Raw genomic sequence first — 25,056 nt, forward strand, 5'->3', positions numbered from 1 at the left:
TTTGAGAGTCGGCGACTAAATGATTATGTAGTTGCATGTTATATATAGATAGAACAGGCGCTAGAGACGAATTAATTGAAATGTAGAACCTGTTTAATCACCCGTTTGATTTTGTTTAGTCTTTTGTCAAAAGCCACCGGCGTTTACTATGTATAATTACATGAATATACCTTCAATATAAATAAATGTATATAAAATTTCTTAAAATGAAATTCGATGTTTTGAGTTATATTTATTATGGTAGATCATCTGATTAAGAGAGATGGACGATCTTTCATATTTAAATCTAGTTTGTAAATAAATGTAAAATCGTTCACGAAAAAATATATTAAATTGATTCTTTTAATCTTTGTGTTAATTTTTTTTTATACCCTTACGCTTTTTATATTACAATTGTGTTGATTGCAAATCTTATTTTTATTTTAAAAAAAATCTAAATTTATTTTAAAAAAGTTTTTTTAAAAATTAAAATTTAGATTTTTTAATTCAAACTTTTGACTATGTATAATTTCAAATTTAAATAGAGTCGTATAAAACTCTAATATATCTAACATCTTTTTAAAGTTAAAAATTATTTATTATTTATTTATTAAAATTTAGATTTTGTATTCAAACTTTACACTATGTATAAATTCAAACTTTAAATAGAGTCGTGTGTCCAAGAGTATATTTTTAAAGAGCCAGCTGTTGGCCTGTTTAAAAATATATCTAATACTTTTTAAAGTTAAAAATTATTTATTATTTGTATAACTTTAATATATTTTTAATAATTTATCAATTAAAACGTTTTATATTTAATTTATTCGATTTTTGATGTATCATCTAAATGAAATGTAAAATGTGATGGAACTATAAAAATATTAGTAACAAAAAATGTTTTCAAAATCGGTAAAAATACTTTCCAATTTAATGCTAGTGAAAAATAGTAATCTGGTTTACAAGGCAAATTATTTATTTGACCATTTATTTATTTTGATCATCTAATTGTATTTTTAAAATCAAATATTATATTATATTTTTTTATTTCAATCATTTACAATTAAATTTAACCGCTTAATCTAACAATAATAATAATATAATAACAATTTTAATTCTTAAAATTTATTTATTCTATCTTTTTAGCCCAAAGGACATAAATGCCATTTCATTTGCTAACTTTAAAATCTATAAAATTTACGTAATTTCTTCTCCATACTCATCTTTTCCTTATATAATCAACATCATCACGTGGCACACAAAGGATTTTTTTTTTTTAAATTTGATCAATATCTCAACACCCCCAAAACTCTACAAAATTCTTCATTAGAGCATAGGATATACGTGTGCTTATCTTAAAATTTGAATTATCTTATTAATTATTTATTTTTTTGATGATATTTATCTTGAAATATTATATATGTCAACCTCAAAAATATTTGGGTAAAGTACATAAATGGTCTGCTAACTATTGGGTATTGTTTTATTAAGTCTCCTGACTATTAAAAGTTACAAAATGATCACTCTACTATTTATGTGTTCCACACTTATCTTTTTCATTAAAGAACTGGTGATTGTATGAGTTGAACATTAATATATTGACTAGGATATGATAAAATTTGATCCAATAATTATTTTATGTCGTCGAATCAGTGCTTGAAAACAACGACAATGTCAATAATATCATTAAAAATATGATTTTTACAATATCCGAGTTAGCAGGTTAATGTCCATCTTAGATGATAGTCAATTTTTAATAGAAAAGTATGAGTTTAAAATATATAAATAATAGGGAACTCAACAAAATAACGTCTTATAACTGAGTGGCTATTTTATAACTTTTAATAGTAAAAAGAATCAATAAAATAATATCCTATAATTGAGAGACCATTTGTGTATTTTACCCAAAATATTTTGGGTCGGTCACTATTTTTCATACAGGTTTAAATTTAAAACACTTGGCACCAACTCGATTCCAAAATACCTTTCAAAGGAAACCCTTGAATTGGGCCTTGAATTGTGTTGGAATTTTAAGCAAATTTCGCTAAGCACTTTAATGAAAGCCTGAATCTTAGGAACATAACTCTGACCAAACAGAACCCAGGTGAATAGTGAAGAAAGCGAAATGAATGATATGTCTTATAACAAATGGGCTGACTTGGATCGAAGAAGATAATGAAAAATGCTTCGATGGGCATGTGATATGATTGTGTGGGACATGACATCAAACTCTGTTATTAGGATGTCCTTGGGGGTGGTGTCTGTATCTAAAAAATTGAGGGAATGAAGACTAAGGTTGTTTAGGCATGTCCTTAGGCGACAACTGTCGGATGCGGTCAGGAGGATAGAGTCAATTACAGTCGACGGTGCCAGAAGGAGAGGAAGACCAAGGCGGAAGTGGGAAGACTGTTTGAGATCTGATTTGAAGGATTTAACCCTTACCGAGGACATGACCTCTGATAGGAAAATATAGAGACTTAAGACCAGGGTAGTCAAGTAGTGCGGGTCACAGCCATAGGGTGTAACATCTCTGTCTTCTTTTTAATGCATTTGTAGTAATTTCCATGACTTCTACTTTTTATATGTTTCTGCCATTCGAATTTATGAAGGCTTAAAACTAGGGTAACAGAGTAGTGTTGTCTTAGTTTAGGTTTTAACCCTTTTGATTTTTTACTTCTCGTTGCTTGCTATCGTTGAATTCTGTGTATCATTATATTAATGTTTCCACTTTTTAAATTTAGTCGGGTCTTACGTTTCTGTCTATATGCAGGGATTTTTACGCAGGGATTTATTTGCAGGGATTGCTTACCATTACAGACGCGCATATGAAGACTGCATACGAAGACTGTTCAACTATGTATTTATGTATTTATTTATACATGCATTGTATTTTATCTTTATTTTTAATTTTCTAATTGCCGGAGGTCTTCTACGGAAGTTGCTCTCAACCTGACGTTGGGGGCAACCTACTACCTTACCTCTCTCTCATCTTATTACATATGAGAATATGATTTTGTTGTTGTTGTTAAGTTGAAACTTCTAATATAAAATCTGTCTTTATTCGGAAGGAGGTGTTGGTAGAGAGATTAGTGCATCATGGGTGGTTCAAGACGAGGAGACGGTTCCCAATGGAAATGAGATAGGGCGGTTACGCATGCATCAGGAATATCGTCATTGTAAATCCGTGTGGAATTTCCCATAAAGAATATGAGATAGGGCGGTTCAGGATTAAAGGCTTACGTGGAAATTTCATGGGTTTGGTGGAGCAAACCGGTTGCCACGTCTTCCGGGAATGGATGGTGGGGAACAACAATATTTGAGAGAAATTTTAATATTTTGTCAGATTAAATTCATGAATTTTTTAAATATTAAAGATTTATTAAATAATTTTAAATTATAACTAATTTTATTAAAATATAAATTTTTATAGGATTAAATTTATTATTAAAGCATAGCGCATCATCATTATTATTAAATTAATAATTAAAATTAATGACGGATGATTAATATAAAATTAAAATACAATTTACCTTTTTTAATTATTTTTTTTTACTTTGTCTGTAAATTGTGCCGTTGGCTACAATGTGATGCCATTGATGTCGATATAAATTGAAATCATTAAAAATGGGAATTGCTTTGCTTTTGTAGAAGAAATATATAATATTAGTTTAATAAACGTTAAAAATATAAAAATTGATAAAGACTATGGAAAGATACTTTCTAACTTTTTACAGCTAATCACACTCTAATTTAACTTGGTTGGTTAGTGTGATGTGGAAACGAGCTTCTTCTGGCATAAATTTTCATAGTTCTTTTCGTGTGCTCCTCGTTTGAGTTTGATTTCTTTTTGGTGTTTTATTTGATTTATTAATTTAGTTTAGGGTTTAGGGTATAATAATGTAAGAACATTGCAAGGGAACTTGATTGCAAAAGTTGTTCAAAGACTACTACAACAGGTTACAGGATTGGATTGGGAGGTGGTAATACAATATTTTTTATATACTTTACTCAATTGAAATAAAGGCTAAACTACATATTTGATCACTTTAGTTTGGATTTTATAAACCAAGGTTTACTGTATTCAAAAAACATATATTTTAGTCACTTTTATTATCGTTTTATTAAGATTTGGTCACTGAGATGTTAGTGGAATCCTTCTCAGATTCCTTCAGTGGAAAGCATAGATGGTGGGGGAGCAGGAAAAAGAATGTAGGAAGGGGACGGCTGTAGAGAAAATAGAGTTGTGGAGAGGTGTAAAAAGGGGTAATTTAAAATTTTATCCTTAAACTAATTTTTATTTACAAAAAGACTCATGATTAATAATTTATCTAAAGTTTAAGGTCTAAAATAAAAATTAAACTTTTTTACTAACATACTAAGTCATCAAACTCACAGTAAATAATTGTCTCACTAAATCTTAATAAAATGACAACGCAACGTAAGTGACTAAAACTTATATTTTTTAAATCCAATGATCATAGATTTATAAAACTCAAATAAAAATGATATTTACCTTAAACTTGAAATAAACTATAGGAATGTAAGGATGATATTTTAGATTTGTATCCAAATTCGTAAATTCTGAGAGCGCTGTAGAGTATTCACCATTTCTCGCATGTAATCGGTTTTCGATTAATATTTTTCAATTATATAAATGTAAATCTTAAAATTACATTAAAAGGAGGTTTGAAAACTTTCCTTACGATTGATGATGACTCTAAACCATTTTAAAATCAAATTTTCAATTTAATCTGAATTTTCAGACTTCTTGGGTTGAAGTAGCAGTTAGCCCATTACTTTCAAATCCATTTATAAACTCGTCCTGCAAGAACTCCACTAATCCATATCCTCGTAGTTATATATTTAAAAACCATTTTATTCTTAATTTCCAAAAATATTTTTAGATAACTATTAATAAATCAATTAAGGAATTTTTTTTACATATTAAATATGTTTAATAGTATGTATATTTACGTACAAAATAGGTTAGGAAAAAATTAATGAACCGAGAAGATAAAAAGAAGTGTAGACATATAATTACAACCTGGTCGTGTTTTCTAAAACTGAACAAACATTATATGTAAACATATAATTACAACCTGGTCGTACAGTGGCAAAGGATATCGACTGCGTTTTTAAACTATAGCAACATAACTAATTGCCGGCACGTAACGATGATGCGTCGACTACCTTGTCTATGTTCGGCAGAGTGCTCGGGAGACGGTTTACTCGGTTCAGAGGAACTACTGGTGGGAGAACATGGAAGATGCTAACATTCAGCATAATTGGTTTACTTCCTATATTTGCAGGCTCAAATACACACACATCGTGTTCTTCTAACTTGTTGTCATTCACAAACTTCCTCCATCCCGCCGAAAGGCCTCCTCGTTCTTGACTTCGGTGATAATAATAATGAAATCGGGTCTTCCATGTGCGCTCATTCATTCGAAGGATCACATCTGCTTTTGCTCTCGAGAGATATTTAACCACCCATGCATTAGGGACGGACTGCACAAACCCGAACACATGGCTGAGCTTTAACATCATCGTATAACTTGATTGGACAAACAATGCATACATGAAAACCACAATCGACGAATAAAATAAAGTACGATCGAGCTCGGGAATGAAGTTTACCATATAAAACTTTCTGTCCACATGTGTGGGCTTCATAACTACCATAAAACCTTCATCGGTTAGAGCTTCTTGAGCCTTTAAGAGGACATTCATTTTCTCAGCTTGCGTCGCAACCCTTTTACCTGTATCATGCCACAATGAACCAAAGACATCGCCATCCGTTGTCGTATGTTCATACTCTGAATAATGTGTATATTATCAATCACCCAATTCGAGCTACGATAGTGAAAGTAACATCATCCAAATATATATATATAGAAACAAAATGCATAGGGAGTGACCATAATATTAGGTGCCATGTTAAACAAACTAGTATCAAAAGTTAATAGATTCAACCATGGAATGCATAGAGTGACCGTAATATGTTCAGAATAAGTCTTTGAAGTGCTCCTACCAGTTTCGAGTCTTTCTACCTTCACTTTACCAGGAAAAGTAGAAAGTTCTTTGCCTCCAAGGCTCCGTTTCACAGGGATACCAGAATCCAAATTTCGGATCTTCTTTTTCTTATTAGTAGCCGCAGACTCAACAGCTTCCCTTGATTGCCTCACATTGATGTCATTGTTAGTCGATTTCTCCAGACTGCTTTCAAGGCCACACTGCGAAGAGTTGTGCACAATTTCATCAGGATTTTCACTCAACTTCCTTTTCGTTTGGTGACCACATTCGGATTCCGAATGCATACACTTCCTAACAAAATAAGAAGATGCTTTCTCACACAAGCTTTCCCCATCAAACATCAGAACATTGAAATGGGACAATCCATTGTATCTGAAGACCAGGAAGTCATTCTCAATCAACGAATGGTGTTCTGCAAAAGTTTTCCATCCACCATTGAAGTACAAGGTACTATCATCTTCTGTCAGTCCTACATCCCATATGACACCACTAGGACCTTTAAGAGTCACAGTTTCTGGTAGCTTTCTCATGACATTCATAGCAAACTTTTCTGGTATTTCCTGCACCATCATCATACATCATTAAAATGCAAGGTAAAATGATGCCTAAAACCCCGTCTCTTTAACACCAAAATCTAAAATGTCATGAAAACTTGAGCACTCGAGTGTCAAATATGAGTATGTCTCCTTGGAAGAAAATATCCTTATACACCCGAATTTGGATATGTGTCCGATTATCATATAGGAGTGCTTGCAACTAGGTATATGGTAACAAAATCACCTTATTCCCTTCAAATTTGCAGCTTGATTGCTAGAGAACAACCCCACAATCAATCCATGCATACAAAAAAGGGGTCCAAATATAAAATATTGTTCATCCTTCTTGAACCTCGATCTTCTAGGGAGTACAACACTACCTTTTACAACCGAGTCAACTCAATGGGTTCTCGGAGTTTCACTTTTAAATAAGCAATTATATATATTTTTAACAACGAAAAGACAAAGCAGGGGAGAGCAAGAGAAGAGGCAAGGGCAAAGACAGGACTTACCAAGCGGTGAAGAAAATCACCATGGAGAAATTGGAAGAAATGAATGGACTGAAAATGGGTCCAAAAGATTTCCTCTTCCCAGTTCCGACAATCCTTACTTGTATCTCCCATTTGCTTTAACCAAACAGATCTACAAACTCAAAACTCAGATGATTAACAAGAGAAAAGAGGACCCATTCCGAAGAAGCAAGCATACTGCTTACTATAGTAGGTTCAACCAACAGCTCAAAGAAAATAGAGTAGTAAATGAAAAAAAAAACCCAGAAATGGTAAGCCACTAACTATACAGAAAGTACATTTCATCTACAGGCTTATCCTCATTATTTATGATTATAAGATAAATGCCTTTGTTTTTGTAGGTCATTTTACTACAAAATTATTTGTTACGATGAAGAACCTAAAGGCATTGTTGACAAAGCTAAAGCAAACAAAAATTGTAAGTGAAGATGATTGAATTGTTAGTACCAGAGAGATTGAGTAGCCGAGCCTGAGTGGAGGAGGCTCTTCAGAAATACTAAGCCTTAAAAGGACGAGCTTTTTTGGGTTTTGGTTCACAAAACAAAAACACGTGGAACACACTTGGCAATTCACAGTTAACACTTCCCACGTTTCGACTTCGGGGGCTGTGCGCTGCACTCTAGTCTGCTTTCCACAAACCCCGTCATGTCTGCTGTATACAACTATACATTGGCCTCCAGGGTGGACAACGTGCGCTACCATCGGACGGATGCTCTATTTTGATCGAATGTAAAATTAATTACGTGCGTGAATAAACATAATGTTCAATTAACTGTTAGAAATGACCAGTTGGTAGAGTACAAGGTTATTAATCTTGAGGTCGTGGGATCAAGTCCCACGGAAGGCATTTCATAATTCGGAGGTCTCTTACGGAAGCTGCTCTCAACCTGGTATTAGAGGTAGCCTACTATCTTATTTCCCCTTTACCCCATATATATGGGAAAAAGGGACAGCCATTTTCAATTAATAAATATTTTATATAATATTCATTTATATTTATTTATTAAAATAAACATAAAAGTATAAATTAATTTTTATGTTCATTTAATAAATAAATAAACATAAACATGAGTGTGTTTAATTCTTTTATATTCATGAAAAAATTAGTTTATTAATTTATTTATCGATTTATTTATTGACTCGTTTATAAGTTCGTTTATTGATTTATTTATAAACTATTTTATTTGATTATTCTTTTTATTTTTTTATATTTTAAATATGAGTCAAAATATAAACTAAATTGAACATAAAATGAACCGTAAAACCTAAAAAACTTAAAGATTAATAATGTAATTTCATTATTTTTTTATGACTTAAGCATAAAAAGGATAGAAAAAGTGTTGGTTATCGAACATATTCACGAAACACTAAAGAAAGAACACGAATATTTTTAAAAATAAATAAACGAACACGAACACAATATTAAAAATTTAAATAAATACGGATCGAACATAAATAAACGAATACAAACACAACAATTTCGTTCAAACTTAATTCATTTACACATATAAGTGTCATACCGGTATACGTACACCACTAGTTATAGTCAAACCAATGTTCATCTGTGCTCATTAATTCTAATTGTCATCAAACGAATGTAATGTTTGTAATTATAATTATAATTAAAAATAAAATATTTGACTTCAGGATATTTTTCAAAATGTAATAAATATTTGGTTTTATTTTTCAGATTATATTTACGGAATTATTCATTGATTTACATGTAGTCTTTAATATGCTAAGTATCTATATTTATATATTCATTTAAAAATAACGATACAGAGGTTTAATTCTGAATTCCATCCATTTACTCTATAAAATTTAAGAAGTTAGTATATTTATTATAATTTATGCTAATACAATTAAGAAGTCCATCCAATTGAGTAACATTATTAAACCTTATTATTGAATCACTAGCTTGAAAATCAACAATTTTACAATTTACATGTAAGAAATTAACAAAAATAGAAATTCAATAATTTATATGCAATAAATTAGCAAAATTCAACCATTTAAGTTTATGTGTTTACCAACAATTTAATTAACTTCTTCAATTTGGTAAAGCATGATGGCTAAAATTAAAATAAATTAAAGTAAAGAGAGTAATTTGTGAATTTTGCAATGCCAATTTAGGAAATGAATATGAATCAAATATAGGCAAAAGACATTTCCAAATCACAAAATTTGCTCTAAAAAGAATGAGTGGAGCAAAGTTAGAAAATGAAAGAGGGAAACTTGTGGTGACCAGCAAGACCCAAATGAGAATATTTTGCAGTGCCTCTCAAATGCCCCTTTAATCCCTTATGGTTTGTTTCACTTTCTTACTATCCTCCGGTTCTTCTTTATGAGCAGCTTTGCCTCACTCCAATGCACCTAAAATGAAGGCCATGAAAACACTTCCATTTCTTCTGGACACATCGGGCTGCGTCCTATCGCTTCTCCTCATTGCTTCTCTTATTCCTTCCTCTCTGTCGTCTTCGTCTCGCGTCTTCTCCGATTCCGAGTTCGCATTCATTTCTCGTCGCCAGCTCTTGCATCTACGCGAGAACGATGACTTGACCGATGATTATGAGTCTAATGTGAAGCTTAATTTCACGTTTGAGAATTCCGCGCTTAGGCGTGCTTACATTGCATTTCAGGCATGGAAAAGAGCTATATATTCGGACCCTTTTAAGACCACTCGGAGTTGGGAAGGTCCCAAGGTTTGTGATTACGAAGGAGTTTTCTGTGCACCGTCCCTCAAGGATCCCAAGTTGATGGTTGTCGCCGGCATCGATCTTAACCATGCCGACATTGCTGGATATCTGCCAGTTGAGTTAGGCCTATTGACTGATTTGGTTCTGTTTCATATAAACAGTAATCGATTTTGTGGGATCATTCCCAAGAGCTTCTCCAAGCTCACTCTTCTACATGAATTGGATGTTAGCAACAATCGTTTCGTTGGTCCTTTCCCCAAAGTTGTTATATCAATACAATCTCTTAAGTTCCTTGATATAAGGTACAATAATTTCGATGGCGAATTGCCATCGGAGTTGTTTGAGATGGAGTTGGATGCATTGTTCTTGAACAACAATCGGTTCGTATCAAACATTCCGGAGACGTTAGGCTCATCTACCGCCTCCGTCATTGTCGTTGCCAACAATAGGCTTTCCGGTTGTATTCCGAACAGCATCGGGAAGATGTACAATACGTTGAACGAGATTGTTTTCCAAAACAACAATCTCACGGGCTGCTTGCCGATGGATATTGGGATGCTTGGAAATTTAACGGTTTTAGACATCGCTTCCAACACTTTCAACGGAGTTTTGGCGAAGACATTTAAAGGGCTTGGCAAGATTGAAGAGCTTGATGTTTCGAATAACATGTTGGCCGGTTTCCTGTCGGACGACGTCTGCCGATTGCCGAGCCTGAAGAACTTTTCTTTTTCTTACAACTATTTCAGTGGCGAGGCTGAATCTTGCCTGCCATTGAACAGGAAGGACATTGTGTTCGACGATATTGGTAATTGCATACCTGATAGGCCTAAACAGAAGTCGGCTAAAGAATGTCAACCAGTGGTAAGCCGACCAGTCGAATGCAGTAAGTCGAAATGCGGCGGTCAGTCACCGCCGAAACCGCCTAAACCAACAGATGATGACCCTTATGATCAATCACCTGTCAACAGGAAGCGGCCTCCACCTCCACCAAAACGATTGCCACCACCAGTTGTTAAGCCTCCCGTCCACTCCCCTCCTCCGCCAGTCAATTCTCCACCACCACCGGTTCATTCACCACCACCACCAGCAGCAGTCCCCTCTCCACCACCAGTCCACTCTCTGCCCCCACCTGTCTACTCGCCTCCTCCTCCAGTGTATTCTCCTCCGCCACCTCGGTCTCCTCCTCCTAACCCAAAAAGAGAAGTCATTATACCACCTAATATCGGTTTCCAATACTCATCACCACCTCCACCAAAGTTCCCAGGATACTAATGAGAACATAATCAGTTGTAATTGATTTTAGTAGCTTAACAATGTTACAACATAAACATAGTGTTGTTTAGTTTATAGCTATTAATCATTCCAAAAAGAGAGTGTTTATAATTCTCTACATGCAATGCCCGCTGGCAATATGTTTATCTGAAAATATGATATTTAGGAGTAAAGGCGTGGATATGGGCTATTGTATTGTCTCTTCAAGTTTTCTAATAGTGAATTGATTATACATGTTTAACTTTTATATTTATTAGCTACAATATACGAATACATACGTTCCCTAGTACGATTGAATCCAATCATAGTTTTAAATTTTTTGTTTTTACAATTTTTTTTATTTGATCTGAAATTTTGAATTAATGTGCACTGTATATTAAAACTATTTTTACATTTTATATTTGAATAACATTGTCCAAAGTATTGAGATAAAAGTCTTATGACAGTCCATGTATCATATTTCGGATTATGTTTTGAATTTTGGTGATATGAGACTAATGGGATAGTCATATCAATGATCGACAATTGATTAAAAAAATTGATATGAAAAATCAAAATATTATATGTTATCATTTATGAAGTAATATCTTTTGTCAGAGATAGATCAAGCCTGAACAATTCATTAATCGAAGAAAAAATATTCATTAATGCAGTACCACCTATTCCCAGTTAATCAAGAATAGGGAATAAAAATGAAAAATCTGACTCTGTCTTGGACCACAATTACCTATACAATCGTTATCATTAAACCCGTCGATATCATATATTCTGGTCTCATCGAGTCTAATGTAAGAATTTTATACAACAATACTATTGGACATGTAATGTTACTCAACACGATCACTTTTAATTCAACTAATGAATTTAAAAAAAACCTTAATTTTATGTTCTCGCGAATCTCAATTACCAAGTTGTGCATCCACGCGTTGTTCATCCCTTCACCCCTTTGAAAAATAAATAAATAAAATAAATTATTCCTTTGCTTGTTTAATTGCTGAGTTTGACTCACTCCTAAGCAAACCGACCAAAACCACACTATACATTAAAAAATAATTAAGAACAAAATAAAGAAGAAGAAAAATTCTAAAAACAGAACGATTGAGAAAATCATCCTTTTAGCTTAATTGACCAGTTCAATGATGTCTCATATTAATCATTATCAGATACGTCAAGTATAATTAGATTAAAGTAAAAATATATATAATATTTTATTATTGAATGGTGGAGTGAGATTTAATTTTACTCAACGATCACTTTTAATTCAACTAATGAATTTTAGAAAATCAAATTAATGTACATTGATACATACATGCACTGTTGTTTCAACCATTAAGCCATTCCACACTATACCATTTTTTTGCAACTTCAACATGTAGGTCCGGCACCGTCTTTTCCAGATTTCTCCACTCATCAAAAATTTCTTCCTCGCAGATCACTCGCTGTAGTGACTTTAAGTTCGATAAAGCAGCCGGCGTTGGTAGATTCACGATCTGTGAACAGTCCCTCATGCCTATCTTTTCCAGTCTTGTTAATTTATCGATTTCCCTAGGTAGACATTTCAAGTTTACGCATTGTGAGATGTCAAGGTACTTTAACCAGACTAGCTCGCCAATGCCAGAAGGGAGCATCTTGAGTTCCGGACAAGCATAGAGCCGAAGTAGCTGAAGTTTCTTTAGCATACCTAAATCAGCAGGCAATTCGCATAGTCGGTGGCAGTTGGTTATGCTCACACTTCGTAATGATTTCACCTTACAAATGCTCAAGGGCAGCCTAATCAGATCATCACAATGATCAATTATGAGCTCCAATAGACGAGGGAAGATCTGGGGCAGGTTAAGACTGACGGATCGATGCTGTTGCTAACCTTGCAGAGAACCATAGATAGTTTCCGCAAGTTTCTCAATGGAACAGTGGCGTTGGATAATTGAGGAACGGTCACTTTTTCCAGCCATAAGCTCCGCAAATTCGCCAGATTAGTAAAAACTGAAAAATTCTGAATTTTTGCTTCAGTTGTACCGTGGTTTATTATGGTCAGTGCCCTAAGCTTAGGCATATTATCTATGAAAGGAGACAAGAAGTATTCATCCGCCGAAAAATTCAGGATGAGTACTTCAGCCTTGGGGAACCAGTCCATCTCCCTCTTTTCTCCTGTGAATTGATGAAATTTAAACATAATGAGCAATATCAGTGAAATGACAAACTGTACTCCTGAAGAAGTACAAATATTGGAAATCCGGAACAAGTGATCATAATACCTGTATGAACAGAAACAATCTGAGCATTGAATGGCTGATCTGTGTTTTCCTCCCAATCTCTTGGGAGTTTGGTATCTCTTCTAGGCATAAGTAACCGCTGCCGATCATTCACATCTCCCTGATTGCTTAGATGAATAGCAAGGTCTCTCAACACATCATGTTGAGCAACACACATTTCATAATAACTGCAGAATGCATCCCCAGCCCTACGAATACAATTCAGAAAACATAAAAATTAGCAATCTCAAGTATTCAACAAACTAAAGCCACTCGAATTAAGTAACATACCGGGCACCTTTGACCAGAGTGAGTAGGTTTTTATCAGAAATCTCCATAAGAAAGGAAAAAACTTCTTCCTCGTCAATGTTATGGATTTCAACCCACAAATTTACATGAACGTCAAGAGGATTTTTCTTATCTTCAGGAAATGATCCCAAATCCAAGAAACATTCCCTGATCTTCTTCTTCACGCACTCAACACTGATCGCCATTCTATCGGGTAATTTGTTTTCTGAGAATCACAGATCGGTTCACCTCGTGATAACCTTTTCCTTGCATTTATCCAGTGCATTTATCCGGTACATGTCAGGTTGGTCTTGCAAGGAAGCTCCGATGACTTTAAGGGTGTGTTTGGTTCACATAATGGAAGATTATCAGTGTGAATAAAAAATTATCAGGGAATAGGATTACTGTGAATGTTGTATTTTGTGTTTTGTTGGTTTAACAGAAATGTAAAATTACCATGGTTAAAGGAATAAAAGATTATTGGAATTTATATTTGACCAAATTGTCCTTATTATATATTTGTTTTTTTTAAAAAGTTAGAAAATATTTATATATTTTCTTTAAAAATTTAAATTCATAAAATTTATATATATTTTTTACAAAATTGAAAATATAAAAAAATTTAATGAAAGAGTAAAATTTTATTTTAACCTCTGAACTTTATATAAAATTTTAATTATAGATTTTTTTTGTAAATCTAAAATAGTTTAAGGATAAATTTGTAATTTAACCTTCGTATAATTTTTATTATTCAATGACAGAATAAGGATATTTTTTAAAGAAATTTTTGTAAGGGGTATTTTAGTCCAAAACGTCGGTAATCCAACAATACCAAAGGAAAGAGAAGTAATGACATTCCCGGTAATATACCCCAAAAAATCCACTATTGATAATGTAAAATTACCGGGAATGACATTCCCGGCCAACCAAACGAGGGAATGTGGATTCCATTCCCATGGGAATCTCACATTCCCCAAACCAAACACACCCTAAAAGATTAATGTATTTTTAAATATTTTAACACATTTTATACATAAATTTATTTTTTATTTTTCTTCATAGATTTTAATTAGTGTTACGAAATAATTTCATATATATTTTGGGTTCTGAATAAATTCGTATTTCTGGGAAATAATCATTCCATAGAGTATTTGAAATAGAAGTTTCTTAATCTAGAAACAAAATGATACAATAGAACTATTTCTTTATTTATAATCGTTTCTAGAAAACTTTCCCGCTTGCATTGACAGTTGAGTTTTTTTATTAGAGTTAATTGCTTCACGTCCCAAACTATAACTCTCATTTTAAATAGGTATTTAAAATTTTGAATATTTCAATTTCACCCTTAAATTATTACTCGCATAGTCTTTAAACTTTTAAACATTCTAATTATATCCCTAAACTATGATCTTCTTTCTAAATTGGTTCTCGAACTTTTAAATATTTCAGTTTCATCTCTAAGTTAGTCCAAATATGTAATTAAGTTTAACCATAATTTAACCTAAAATTTGTTTTTTTCAAACATATAACAATATAACTTGGCCAAATGATTTTATTAACTGGAGATGCGATTAGTATATACATATATTTTGGGATAAAGTTGGAATGTTCAAAAAATGTTAGGGACCCACTTAGAACAAAGGTCATAGTCTGAGAATGAAATTGAAATATTCAAAAGTTTGAGGACTAATTTAAAATAATAGTCATAGTTTAGATATGAAATTGAAATATATAAAGTTTAGAGACCAATTTAAAATAAGAGTCATGTTTTAAAGACATGTGATGCAATCAACTCTTTTTAATTAATATTAATTGTACTTGTCAAAACTTTTATTTCAGATTTTAATAAATTATACTTAAAAATTTAGGATATAAAATTTTAAAAATTTAAAAGATATAAAATTAGATTACTAAAGAAAAATATAACAAATATCTAAGTTATATAAAAGTTTAAATCTTTAGAGGGCAAGATTGTACTCTAACACCCCTCCATCCCTGCATATATCACAAGTAATATAAAAACCTTGATTATAGATAATGGCAGGTGCTAACGTGATAGTGGTTGTGTGAACCAAATTAGAATGGTTAACTAATTATTTAGGAAATAATTCAAGTTACCCCTAACAACAAAATCCATTGTTTTTCAAACAATGGAATTAATTAAACTACAAAGAAAAGGCTCTTAAATTCTCATCTTGTTCCTGGTACAAAAAAATTCGAGCTCTGTTGATCCGATGTAAATGGAGCATTCTAAAGTGTCAGCAGCGAGATCTCGGATTGACTGCCGATGATCGTGTCTTGTCGATTGAATTTCAGACGCTAATGACACCGGATACCCAAGGGACGAAAACAGGAACATTCGGGTGGCTATTTCTATATTCTTCAGAGTATCGGTCCTTAAAGTTCAAAGACGGCTTCTCCGACTGCAATTCAATTAGCTTTGAGTTGAAAACAACTTCTGTTGGATGTAAATGTGCCAAAAATGGCAACTTAATGGATTGAAAACTTACGTATTTCAGCCAGCAGACCATGTGTTTGTGTTCATATTTATCTGGGGAATAGCAGCCGGACTCGGATGGACAATAAACCCATATGTTGCATTTCTTTTGATCTGGCTTGGCGGATTTCGCCTGATCTAGGCAAGCCTGGCAGCAATCGGCTGCACTTTCTTGGAGGTTGGAAAGACCCCATCGAACACAATCACCATCATAATCAGTATGAATTTCAGGGTTGCATTCTGGTGGAAGAGGCCTCCCCGCTAAAATTTGTTCTACATCTTCTGTACAAGAGAATTAGACCTCATTGACATCCATTTCCAATCATGATATTAACTTAAAATATGCATGATATTTTGACCTATGTTGTCCAACTCTTCATTTTCCGAAAACCCGTCTCCGAACATTTGGATATGGGGTATGTGGTTATGATCCTTCAATTATATGCATAAAGAAAAACTTTGAAAAAAATGAAAATACCCTTGTCGGATCGGATATAATCCCATTATCCAACAGTCACTCCCGCGTTAGAGTAACGTAGTTATTTACAAGAAAATTTTATGGTTTTGATCAACAGGAGAAATCGAACAATTACCGGTATCTTCCACGCCTTCATGCTTATCATTGTGTTCTTGATTCTCAATTGCAATGGGTATCCAAAGGCCAATCTCTTCTGACAGTGCAGCCCAATCTGACTCCAAGACTTTTGCTAAATTCCCTACAAAATAGTATGTTTAAAGTTCTGCGACAAGTAAAAACCGTTTTAAGCTCTTTATCTTGATAATTAACTAAAAGTAACAAAATATACCACATTTCGGATTATGAGTTACCTGCTTCCTCTTGCAGAAGAGTTGAATTCAATCCCTTTCCTCCATCGGCTAACTTTTTAGCTTCTTTCAGTTTCTCGCGGCGCCAGGTTTGAACCGCTTCTGTAAACCCAAGATGAATATCAACACAATAACTAGCAAACATGGGACAGACGTTACTGCTAATTACGTCGAACGAACAGCAAACACTTCAACGGTAACTCTAACCCGATGGTTGAAATGGGTATCCGTTACCATTAAAGGAGTCGAAGAAATAAGTTACAAGTCAAAACCAAAAGCAGAGTATAGAAGGTTGGTCCTTCCTAGGCCAAAACAAATGGAAGAAAAGTGCAGCTACGAGTGACTCTCCAAAAGCACCAGAAACGACCATGCAAAGATTCTGCTAAGTACGGATTATATATATTGTTATAAATTGGTAGTTTAAAGTTAGTGATTGTTAGAAAAAATCATGGAACCAATAAACGGATTGTTTTTCTTTAAGTTATGGTTAGAAATATATCCTCCTAATTGGCATATTGAAACTTCTCTTCAATCAAGAATCACAAAGCATAATACACTTTTTCAGTGATTGAAAACATATGAATTAGAGAATAGCCTTAAACTCGAGCAACTTAAACTTAGAAACACTAAAGAATTGATCTATCCCATTTATGACTGTTGATTGCATTATAAAGTGCATCCACCCTTAGGCTATCGGATGAAGTAGATCAATATATTATAATGCTTGGCAAAATGAAAGAGAGGAGGTGAAAGCATAACATATGCTAACCGAAATTAAACAACATGGATCCTATAGCCTATACATACGTACTGAACTCTACTATTTTTATGAATTCCTTTCGAAGTATTCTTCTTAGGAGGACATCAAAAACACATATCAAGGATGACAGGAACAATGTTTCAAAATGGGTTTCTTTATAATTATCAGAGATTCCCGTTTTCCTTCGAAAAATCAAGAAAGCGATTGCTAAGAATCTCATGTTCCAATAGTCATACTCTTATTACCGGAAAACCGAAGAACTCAAACCTATATTGCTACACGATTAATTCTGTACGCACTAAAATAGCAATATCTTTATTGCATTTCTTCCACCAGCTAAGAAATGTAGTTAAGACTGATTATTCATGAATAAATTATGAATGGACTTGTAAACTTTGTAGTTGTCGGCTTATACAAAGATTATAAACCTTCAACTTACAGCAAATAGTCCTACCCCACAAAACATCATAAATGCTCAATCCATGTATAACTATACCACAATAGAACACTTGTTACCAAATAAGAATAAACAGAAACACAACATCTCGTTCACTTAAAATTGTAAGATAAATTACAGAAACAGTCGAAAAAAATTATAAGGAAATTAAGGCGGACACCGACCTTGCTGCTCGCTGGAAGTAGCATTTGGTCTCAAGTTTCTCAATCTTTGCAGTATTTCCTCCGTTATCTTATTCTTAACTGCTTGTGGCAGCTTAGCTACAGGCATTGATTCTCCACCCCAAAGTTCAGGCTTTAATCGCTTTACCTTTATTTACAGATATCAACATTCAAAACTACCAAAACAAACAGGGGGGAATTTTTTTTAAAAAAAAAGGAACAATAGCATAACTGCATACCAATTTAATAAGCTCTATCGGTTCATTGGCTCTTCGAATCCTAAGTGATTTTTCCATTTTCCTTATATGATCTGGTGTATGCTTTACAACTACATAAAAGCAAAACAACCACAGAAAATCAAAAACAAAAATCAACAGAAAAAAATCCAAAATAATGAAGGCAAATATTGTAGAAACTCACCACCATCATCTTTGTTGGAATAAATGTAGAGAGAAGAATAGAGAGAATGAAGACAATAGAGAACAATAACAATGTTAAAGGAGAAAACGATCAGAGTGATTCTTTTATACGAACACTGACCCGAACCACCCCAGTTCAGTCCTCTGCCTTCTCTAGCCATCTCCTACCTCCTTCTCCCACTGCTTCATCCCACCATATTCTTTTCCTTCCCCCAAACAAATGGATCAAATGGGTTTCACCAGATCGTTATATTAAACCAAAATTCTCTTTTATTCTATGTTTTTTCCAATCCACGTAAAAATGGAGGGAGCAACCGCCACAGTGCACTGTTGTTCTGGACCTTCTGGTTTTCCCTTTTCTCTGTTCTATTAGCTAGGTACATCGGAAGTCGGAACACTCATTTTCCATGGCCTGCCTGTTTTTCTATTTATTTTGTTACGATAACTATTTGGTGTAAATACAATTTAGGTCCTTGTTATTGTTGAAAAATAACGGATTAATGTCTATAAAAATTAGGGTAAAGTACAAAAATGATACCCCAACTATAGGGTATTACTTTTATGAGTCTCTTGACTATTAAAAGTTATAAAATTATCTTTTGACTATAAGATATTATTTTGTTGAGTCTTTGACTGTTAAAAATTACAAAATGGTCACTTGATTGTTCATATATTTCAAAATCATCCTACTTTTTTAAAATTTAACTCATGTCTGAGTTGAACGTTAATATGGTAATTGAGATATGATAAAATCATATTTTAATTATGTTTATTGGTATCGTCGTTGCTTTCAAGCACTGACTCGTTAGCATAATATTTCAAGCACTAACTTAATGACATAATATAAACGGATACTCTATCCATAAAATACAACTAAAATGATTATGGAATAAGATTTTATCATATTTCAATTAACAATTTAACGTCTATCTCAAACAATCATTAATTTTTCTAACGAAAAATTATAAGTTTATAATATACAAATAGTTGATGGATCATTTTCTAACTTTTAATAGTAAGATGACTCCATAAAGTAATATCCTATAATTGATCGATTATTTTTGTAATTTTTAATAGTTAAATGACTCAATAAATCAACATCATATAGTTGGAGGATCAGTGTACTTTACTCTCAAAATTATAGGATTAATATCTCTTTTGCCTCGTGTACTATATGAATCATCAGTTTGGTGCCCGTAGAGAATTATTCTGTATACTCGTTTTACCATCGTTTTTCTCTGTTGACAAGTTAACCCAATGACATGGTGTTACGTATATTAAAAAATAAAAGAAATTAAACATTATTAAAAAAATAGAAAAATAAAATAAATAACAAAATATGCAAAAAAATCTAAAATGCTTTAGAAATTGAATTTTATTGAATTCTAATTTTAAAAATTGAACATAATTATAATTTTAGGAAAATATAAATTTTGAAATTTATTTTTTATATTATTTTAGTTTTCTTTGTATTTTGAGGATTTTTTAATTTTTATTATCCCTCACAATTTCTAATTAGATTAAGTCATACTTTTTTAAATAAAAATTGTGATAAATAAAATGATAGATGAAATGATAATAAGGGCACCAAATTGATTAAAAAATATATTTTTAACTACCAAAATAATAGTAGTAGTAGTAGTAGTGCAAGAGCCAAACAGCTATTAAGTAAAAAATATAATTAGGCTTTTTATTCTCAAAGTGGCTGACGTGGCAATAAGAACAAATCAAATATAATTAAAAGCACACGTGTCAAGTGTATCTTCATTTCTATGACCAAATAAAATGTGAAAATAAATACACGCATCTTAATTATTGATTTTAATTAAAAGAACACGTGTCGAGTGTTTTAATTTTTATACGAATAAAGAAAAAAAAAGTGAATTTATTTTAAAAGGCATATTCGCATAATACCTTTAATATTTATATTTTTTTCAATTGCATCCTTATTTTTTTTAACAATTTATTTATTTTTTTTCAAATATTTTTTTTAAACAATCAACTAACTATCAACATTTTATTGAGGCGACATGATAACATTAAGGTTACAGTTGAAAATTAAATGATAGATTACATTTTATACGAAATTTTTAACAGACTCTAAACATTTTAAGTAATTTTTTATTGAATACAAAATTTTCAAATATTAAAAATTTTAGGTTTGGACTGAGAGGCGATAAGGACAGTTGCACTTGAAAATTTAAAATTACATCCCTAAACATAAAAGTTTATGTTCGTCCTAGATTACCATCAATTGGCAAGGTTAACCTTAATGCAAGTTCATTGTAATACGTAGTAGTAGTTAAAACTTCAATATGATGTTCATGTATAATGTGACTAATTGATGCATACCCATTGAACAAATAAAATTTATTATAGTATTAGTTAAAACTTAATGCAAGTTTAAGTATGGTAAGGAAATCAACCACTACATAAACAACATCAAACATTCCTAATTAATGCAGAAGATTTTACCGTATGGTATTAAAGGGTTATGAGTTGGGAGAATCTGATTCAGAAAAGATTAATGTTTTTATATATCATCAATCTTGCAATCTCAACTTGGTTGATAAATGTTCAGCAAAAGACAATAGAATATTATTTTCGACACTGTAAAATTTGCTCGCAAGATAAAGTAGCCTCAAGGAATTTAAATGAAGAAACTACTGAATAATGCATTCATGAACTTGATACGATGATTAATGACCTTTGGTAACGCAACAAAATGGATGTCAATCACCTATTGGATTACTGGGTGAAAATTGTACATGTTTAGAGGTCCAAAGTTTAGAACAAATTGTAGCTAGTGTTATTGAAAATCTTATTAAGGATTAAACTGAAGATGATATAATGTCTTTGCAACCAATTACGCAGAAAGAAGCACTCATACCGGCAATAACTCGTCATAATGTTTTGTTGTAGTATGAGAACGCAATACCATAACTTTTGGATGTAATAAGAAAAGTTAGAGATGGAATACAACTAGATTTATATTTTAAGACGAAGCAAACAACAATAGAATCATATTTTACTAAGTTGTCATAGTTGTATTTGTAGTTTTATAGAATTAATAATTTATAATATTGAAGGGACTATAAATTTATAAAAGGGTCATTCAGAAAACTATTATCTTATTAATTTATCGAAATTATCAATTTAAACTTTAAACTCAAATAAGGATCGAAAAATTATTATTATAAAAAAAAAATTATTAATTTATCAAAGATTAATCTACAAATATTCTACTATATTTTGCAAAAAAAAACATCCATTACATTCATATACCATTTATATTATTTTACATGTCATTTCACGTTTAATTATCTTACAATATTATGTTATATTATTGTATAATTATGTTAAGTTGAAATATTCTTTTTTTTTTTGTACATAAAGAGTGTAGGTCAAGGTGACTCCCCAGTACAGGGTCAGGGCATATCTAAGACTCAATTGTGATTTACATAAAAATTTACAAATTGCCCACCGGTAGAATTTGAACTTGGTCTTACAAGCTCAAATTCATAAATCTCAACCACTTGTACCAATACTCGTTGGCAGTTTGAAATAATCTTATTAAATTTATATTATTTATATGATTATTGAATTTGTATATGTAATTGCAAATTACTTTTTTCTAGATTAAATTTAATAATTTTAGACATTTATTATTTTTTACTGAATAAAATTAAAAAATATTTTTATATGATTTATGATAATTATTAAATTTTAGTTTTTAGTTCAATCAAGATTTATTTGAAATTTGAAAAGATTTAAAGATTTTTTGACGAGTTTAAATCAAATGAAAGATAAAGGAAAAAATGAGTAATTTAATAACTTTTTATATCAAAAATCATAAAGGTAGGAAAGAGAAAACAAAAACGAAAAGAGATGATGGTCCAATATAAAGAGGGTTGGGACTAAAAGACGTGTGTCGTTTGAAGGAGATAATGGAACTAAGGGTGATCGGTGCGACAAGTCGCAAGTTTTGCCATTTAAACCGTGCTACCTGTGTGGAATGGGGGCCGGTTTGTATAAGTTGGTCTGCTGTAATTTCTTAATATTTTTACAGATTGTTTTTGTTCTTTTAGGTAATAGAATCTGCAATTATCCCAAAGAAAAAGGTAATTTTTTAATTTACCATTGTTAACCGTTAAATCAACTTAAAATCGAAGTACATTAATTTTTTGGCCAAACAAAATCTTCCTACTATTGGATTAATCAATGGTAACTAATAAAGTGAATTAAAAGTTTGATGACCAAAATGAAAGTGTCCTAAAATTTCAGCAACTATAAGTATAGTTTAACCTGAAAATTTAAAACTTAATTATCAATAAAACGAGAAAAAAATAGTCTCATGACTTTTTCAAATTTATTATTAGAGTTACGGAAGAGGGTATTCAAAGAGTTTAGGTGCTTTTTTTTTGTCTTACGTAATTATTATTTTATGTTCATGATTTGCATTACTTAAATATTAATGTGGATTTGATAAGTTTACATCATTTGGTTGCTTTATGAAAAGTTGTTGAGTTCCCTTATAAAAAAAGTGAAAGGGTTGTTCACAGTAATTGTCACATATCCGAGGGTTAGAAATAGATCCTAAACATGAATTAATTGATATCGGTGAAAAAATAATTGTTATTATTTATCGAGGGTCCGAATCTAAACATTAGAAATGTCAGGAGTATAAGCGTTAAATGTCAAAAATTAAGTTATCGTTTAAATTATTTCTATTTTGGTCACTTGACCATTAAGTGTAATATCATCTAAGTTTCACATTACTTCTTAAAATCAAAATTTTAGACTCTCTTTGATTCACTAGTGCTTGAGTATTTTCTTTCAAACCTAAACTGTGAGGAGATTAGGAAGAAGGAAAAAAGTAATGTATCTTAATTTCATATTGATCAAACAATGGAAATTGTAGATCAGAACAAGATAAGTCAAAAATTTAATGCGAGTTTTATAATTTTTGAGGCGATTTCAAGAAAAATCAAACCGAGAATAAAAATTAGGGGGAGGAAGGGATACACTTTGGTGCCAATTACATCGCAAATGATGGTTGGTGGAGGTTGAACGATGGTGGAGACTGATTTAGTCAACCAGGAACAAAAGGTTAAAATTTTTAGAAAATTTTATGAATAAAATCTCAAAACGTAACATTTTGATGTTTATGTTAGTCATTTAACGACCGCCAAACAAGGAACAATTCAAAAGTTTAGTGATAAGATTAAATTTTTTAAAAGTTGAATGATCAAAACAAGAACAAGTGTAGAGTTTAATTGCACAAAAAGCAGTTTACGCACATAAAATTTTGTTATCCAAATCACATCAATTTAGTTTAGATTTTTTTAATAAAAATATCTTTTATTCCTATAATTATATACATATTATTGTAATTTTTTATATTTTATTATTAAATCAACTCGAAACATACATTAACAGAAAAAGATTGAAAAGACTGAAACCATTACCAAGTTTGTGGTGGGGTCGAATGTGTATTAGGTTTATATATATGGTTTTTAAATACAAGGGTAAACTATCTATTCGGTCATCAACTTATTATTAGTTTTTGTTTTGGTCATCATACTATTATTTTTTTCAAAATTATAGTTAATATTATGTTTTGTCACCCGCAATTAAAAAATTAACAGCGATACTGATACGTCACCATAAGACAATGATGTGTCAGCATTGAAAAATAATTTTAAAAAATACCACATCGACATCGTTGTTAATTTTTCAACAATGAAAAACAAAAAAAATGATTTTTTTATAAAATTAATAGTTGAATAATATAAACATAAATTAAATTGGTAGTTAAATATAATCTATATAAAGGCGTGCACCCTCAATCAACATGGGATCAAGAGATTATTTATTAATGATCGAATTGGTCCAACATCATGTGAAGCGTATCCCACACTGACACTACTTCACAGGCGTTTGGTTTTTGTTAACTTTCTTTTTTCTATGTAATCAAAATAAAATTAAAATTAAACATCATGTCCCCATTAACCACGTGAACAATTCAAAATTAATATTTTCATAACAATTCTTTATAATTAGAACTAATACTTATTGTTTTATTGTCACTCGCTTTAATATCTAATCATTCATCCAAGTATATATCAATGAAAGCAAATATATATGTAAGTATTTTTATTAATTAAATGGCGTTTCTGTGATTTGCTGATAATATATTGGCTTAACAATGAGGAATATTCGGAAAGAGTTTAATGTAATTATCTTTTTAATAATATTAAAATATTCAACTTTAGATAAATTGGAGCTAATATTATTTAATTATTATACATAAAATAAATTTTCTAATTATTATTTAAGTAAAATGCCAAAAAA

General features: G+C 31.6%; 3 protein-coding genes and 1 pseudogene across 4 annotated transcripts; 1 reads left to right on the top strand and 3 right to left on the bottom strand.

Annotated features, from left to right (window-relative positions):
* Positions 1-5,096: 5,096 nt before the first annotated feature.
* Positions 5,097-7,182, bottom strand: LOC120160856 (B3 domain-containing protein REM16-like). Its single transcript, XM_039171176.1, has 4 exons — positions 7,058-7,182; positions 6,008-6,569; positions 5,614-5,792; positions 5,097-5,484 (listed from the first exon to the last, which is right to left on the bottom strand). Exons 1-4 carry the CDS (start codon positions 7,166-7,168, stop codon positions 5,131-5,133), a joined length of 1,206 nt encoding a protein of 401 aa, XP_039027107.1. The 5' UTR covers positions 7,169-7,182; the 3' UTR covers positions 5,097-5,130.
* A 2,271-nt stretch (positions 7,183-9,453) lies between these two features.
* Positions 9,454-11,154, top strand: LOC120160802 (pollen-specific leucine-rich repeat extensin-like protein 3). The gene has a single exon (XM_039171138.1). It carries the CDS (start codon positions 9,454-9,456, stop codon positions 11,041-11,043), a length of 1,590 nt encoding a protein of 529 aa, XP_039027069.1. The 3' UTR covers positions 11,044-11,154.
* Positions 11,155-12,349: 1,195 nt separating this feature from the next.
* LOC120160804 lies at positions 12,350-13,918 on the bottom strand (annotated as a pseudogene).
* A 1,818-nt stretch (positions 13,919-15,736) lies between these two features.
* Positions 15,737-19,068, bottom strand: LOC120160847. Of its 2 annotated transcripts, none has more exons than XM_039171168.1 (7): positions 18,704-19,068; positions 18,523-18,611; positions 18,287-18,416; positions 16,909-17,007; positions 16,674-16,796; positions 16,094-16,362; positions 15,737-16,006 (listed from the first exon to the last, which is right to left on the bottom strand). In XM_039171168.1, exons 1-7 carry the CDS (start codon positions 18,861-18,863, stop codon positions 15,896-15,898), a joined length of 981 nt encoding a protein of 326 aa, XP_039027099.1. In that variant the 5' UTR covers positions 18,864-19,068; the 3' UTR covers positions 15,737-15,895. The 2 variants fall into 2 exon arrangements, with proteins under 2 accessions (XP_039027099.1, XP_039027098.1); XM_039171167.1 differs by having other exon boundaries at positions 18,287-18,431; positions 18,704-19,067.
* Between the last annotated feature and the right edge of the window lie 5,988 nt (positions 19,069-25,056).

This window comes from Hibiscus syriacus, unplaced genomic scaffold, assembly GCF_006381635.1.
Source record: "Hibiscus syriacus cultivar Baekdansim isolate YM2019G1 unplaced genomic scaffold, ASM638163v2 tig00111393_pilon, whole genome shotgun sequence".
Classification (NCBI taxonomy): domain Eukaryota; kingdom Viridiplantae; phylum Streptophyta; class Magnoliopsida; order Malvales; family Malvaceae; genus Hibiscus; species Hibiscus syriacus.

Coding starts and splice junctions, on each gene's coding strand:
- LOC120160802 (XM_039171138.1), top strand. CDS start 9,454: ATGAAGGCCATGAAAACACTTCCATTTCTTCTGGACACATCGGGCTGC.
- LOC120160856 (XM_039171176.1), bottom strand. CDS start 7,168: ATGGGAGATACAAGTAAGGATTGTCGGAACTGGGAAGAGGAAATCTTT. Junction 6,570..7,057: donor GTGATTTTCTTCACCGCTTG/GTAAGTCCTGTC, acceptor ATGATGGTGCAG/GAAATACCAGAAAAGTTTGC. Junction 5,793..6,007: donor GGTAGAAAGACTCGAAACTG/GTAGGAGCACTT, acceptor CACATTATTCAG/AGTATGAACATACGACAACG.
- LOC120160847 (XM_039171167.1), bottom strand. CDS start 18,863: ATGGCTAGAGAAGGCAGAGGACTGAACTGGGGTGGTTCGGGTCAGTGT. Junction 16,363..16,673: donor TGAAGGCGTGGAAGATACCG/GTAATTGTTCGA, acceptor TCTCTTGTACAG/AAGATGTAGAACAAATTTTA. Junction 16,007..16,093: donor TGGTCTGCTGGCTGAAATAC/GTAAGTTTTCAA, acceptor ATTGAATTGCAG/TCGGAGAAGCCGTCTTTGAA.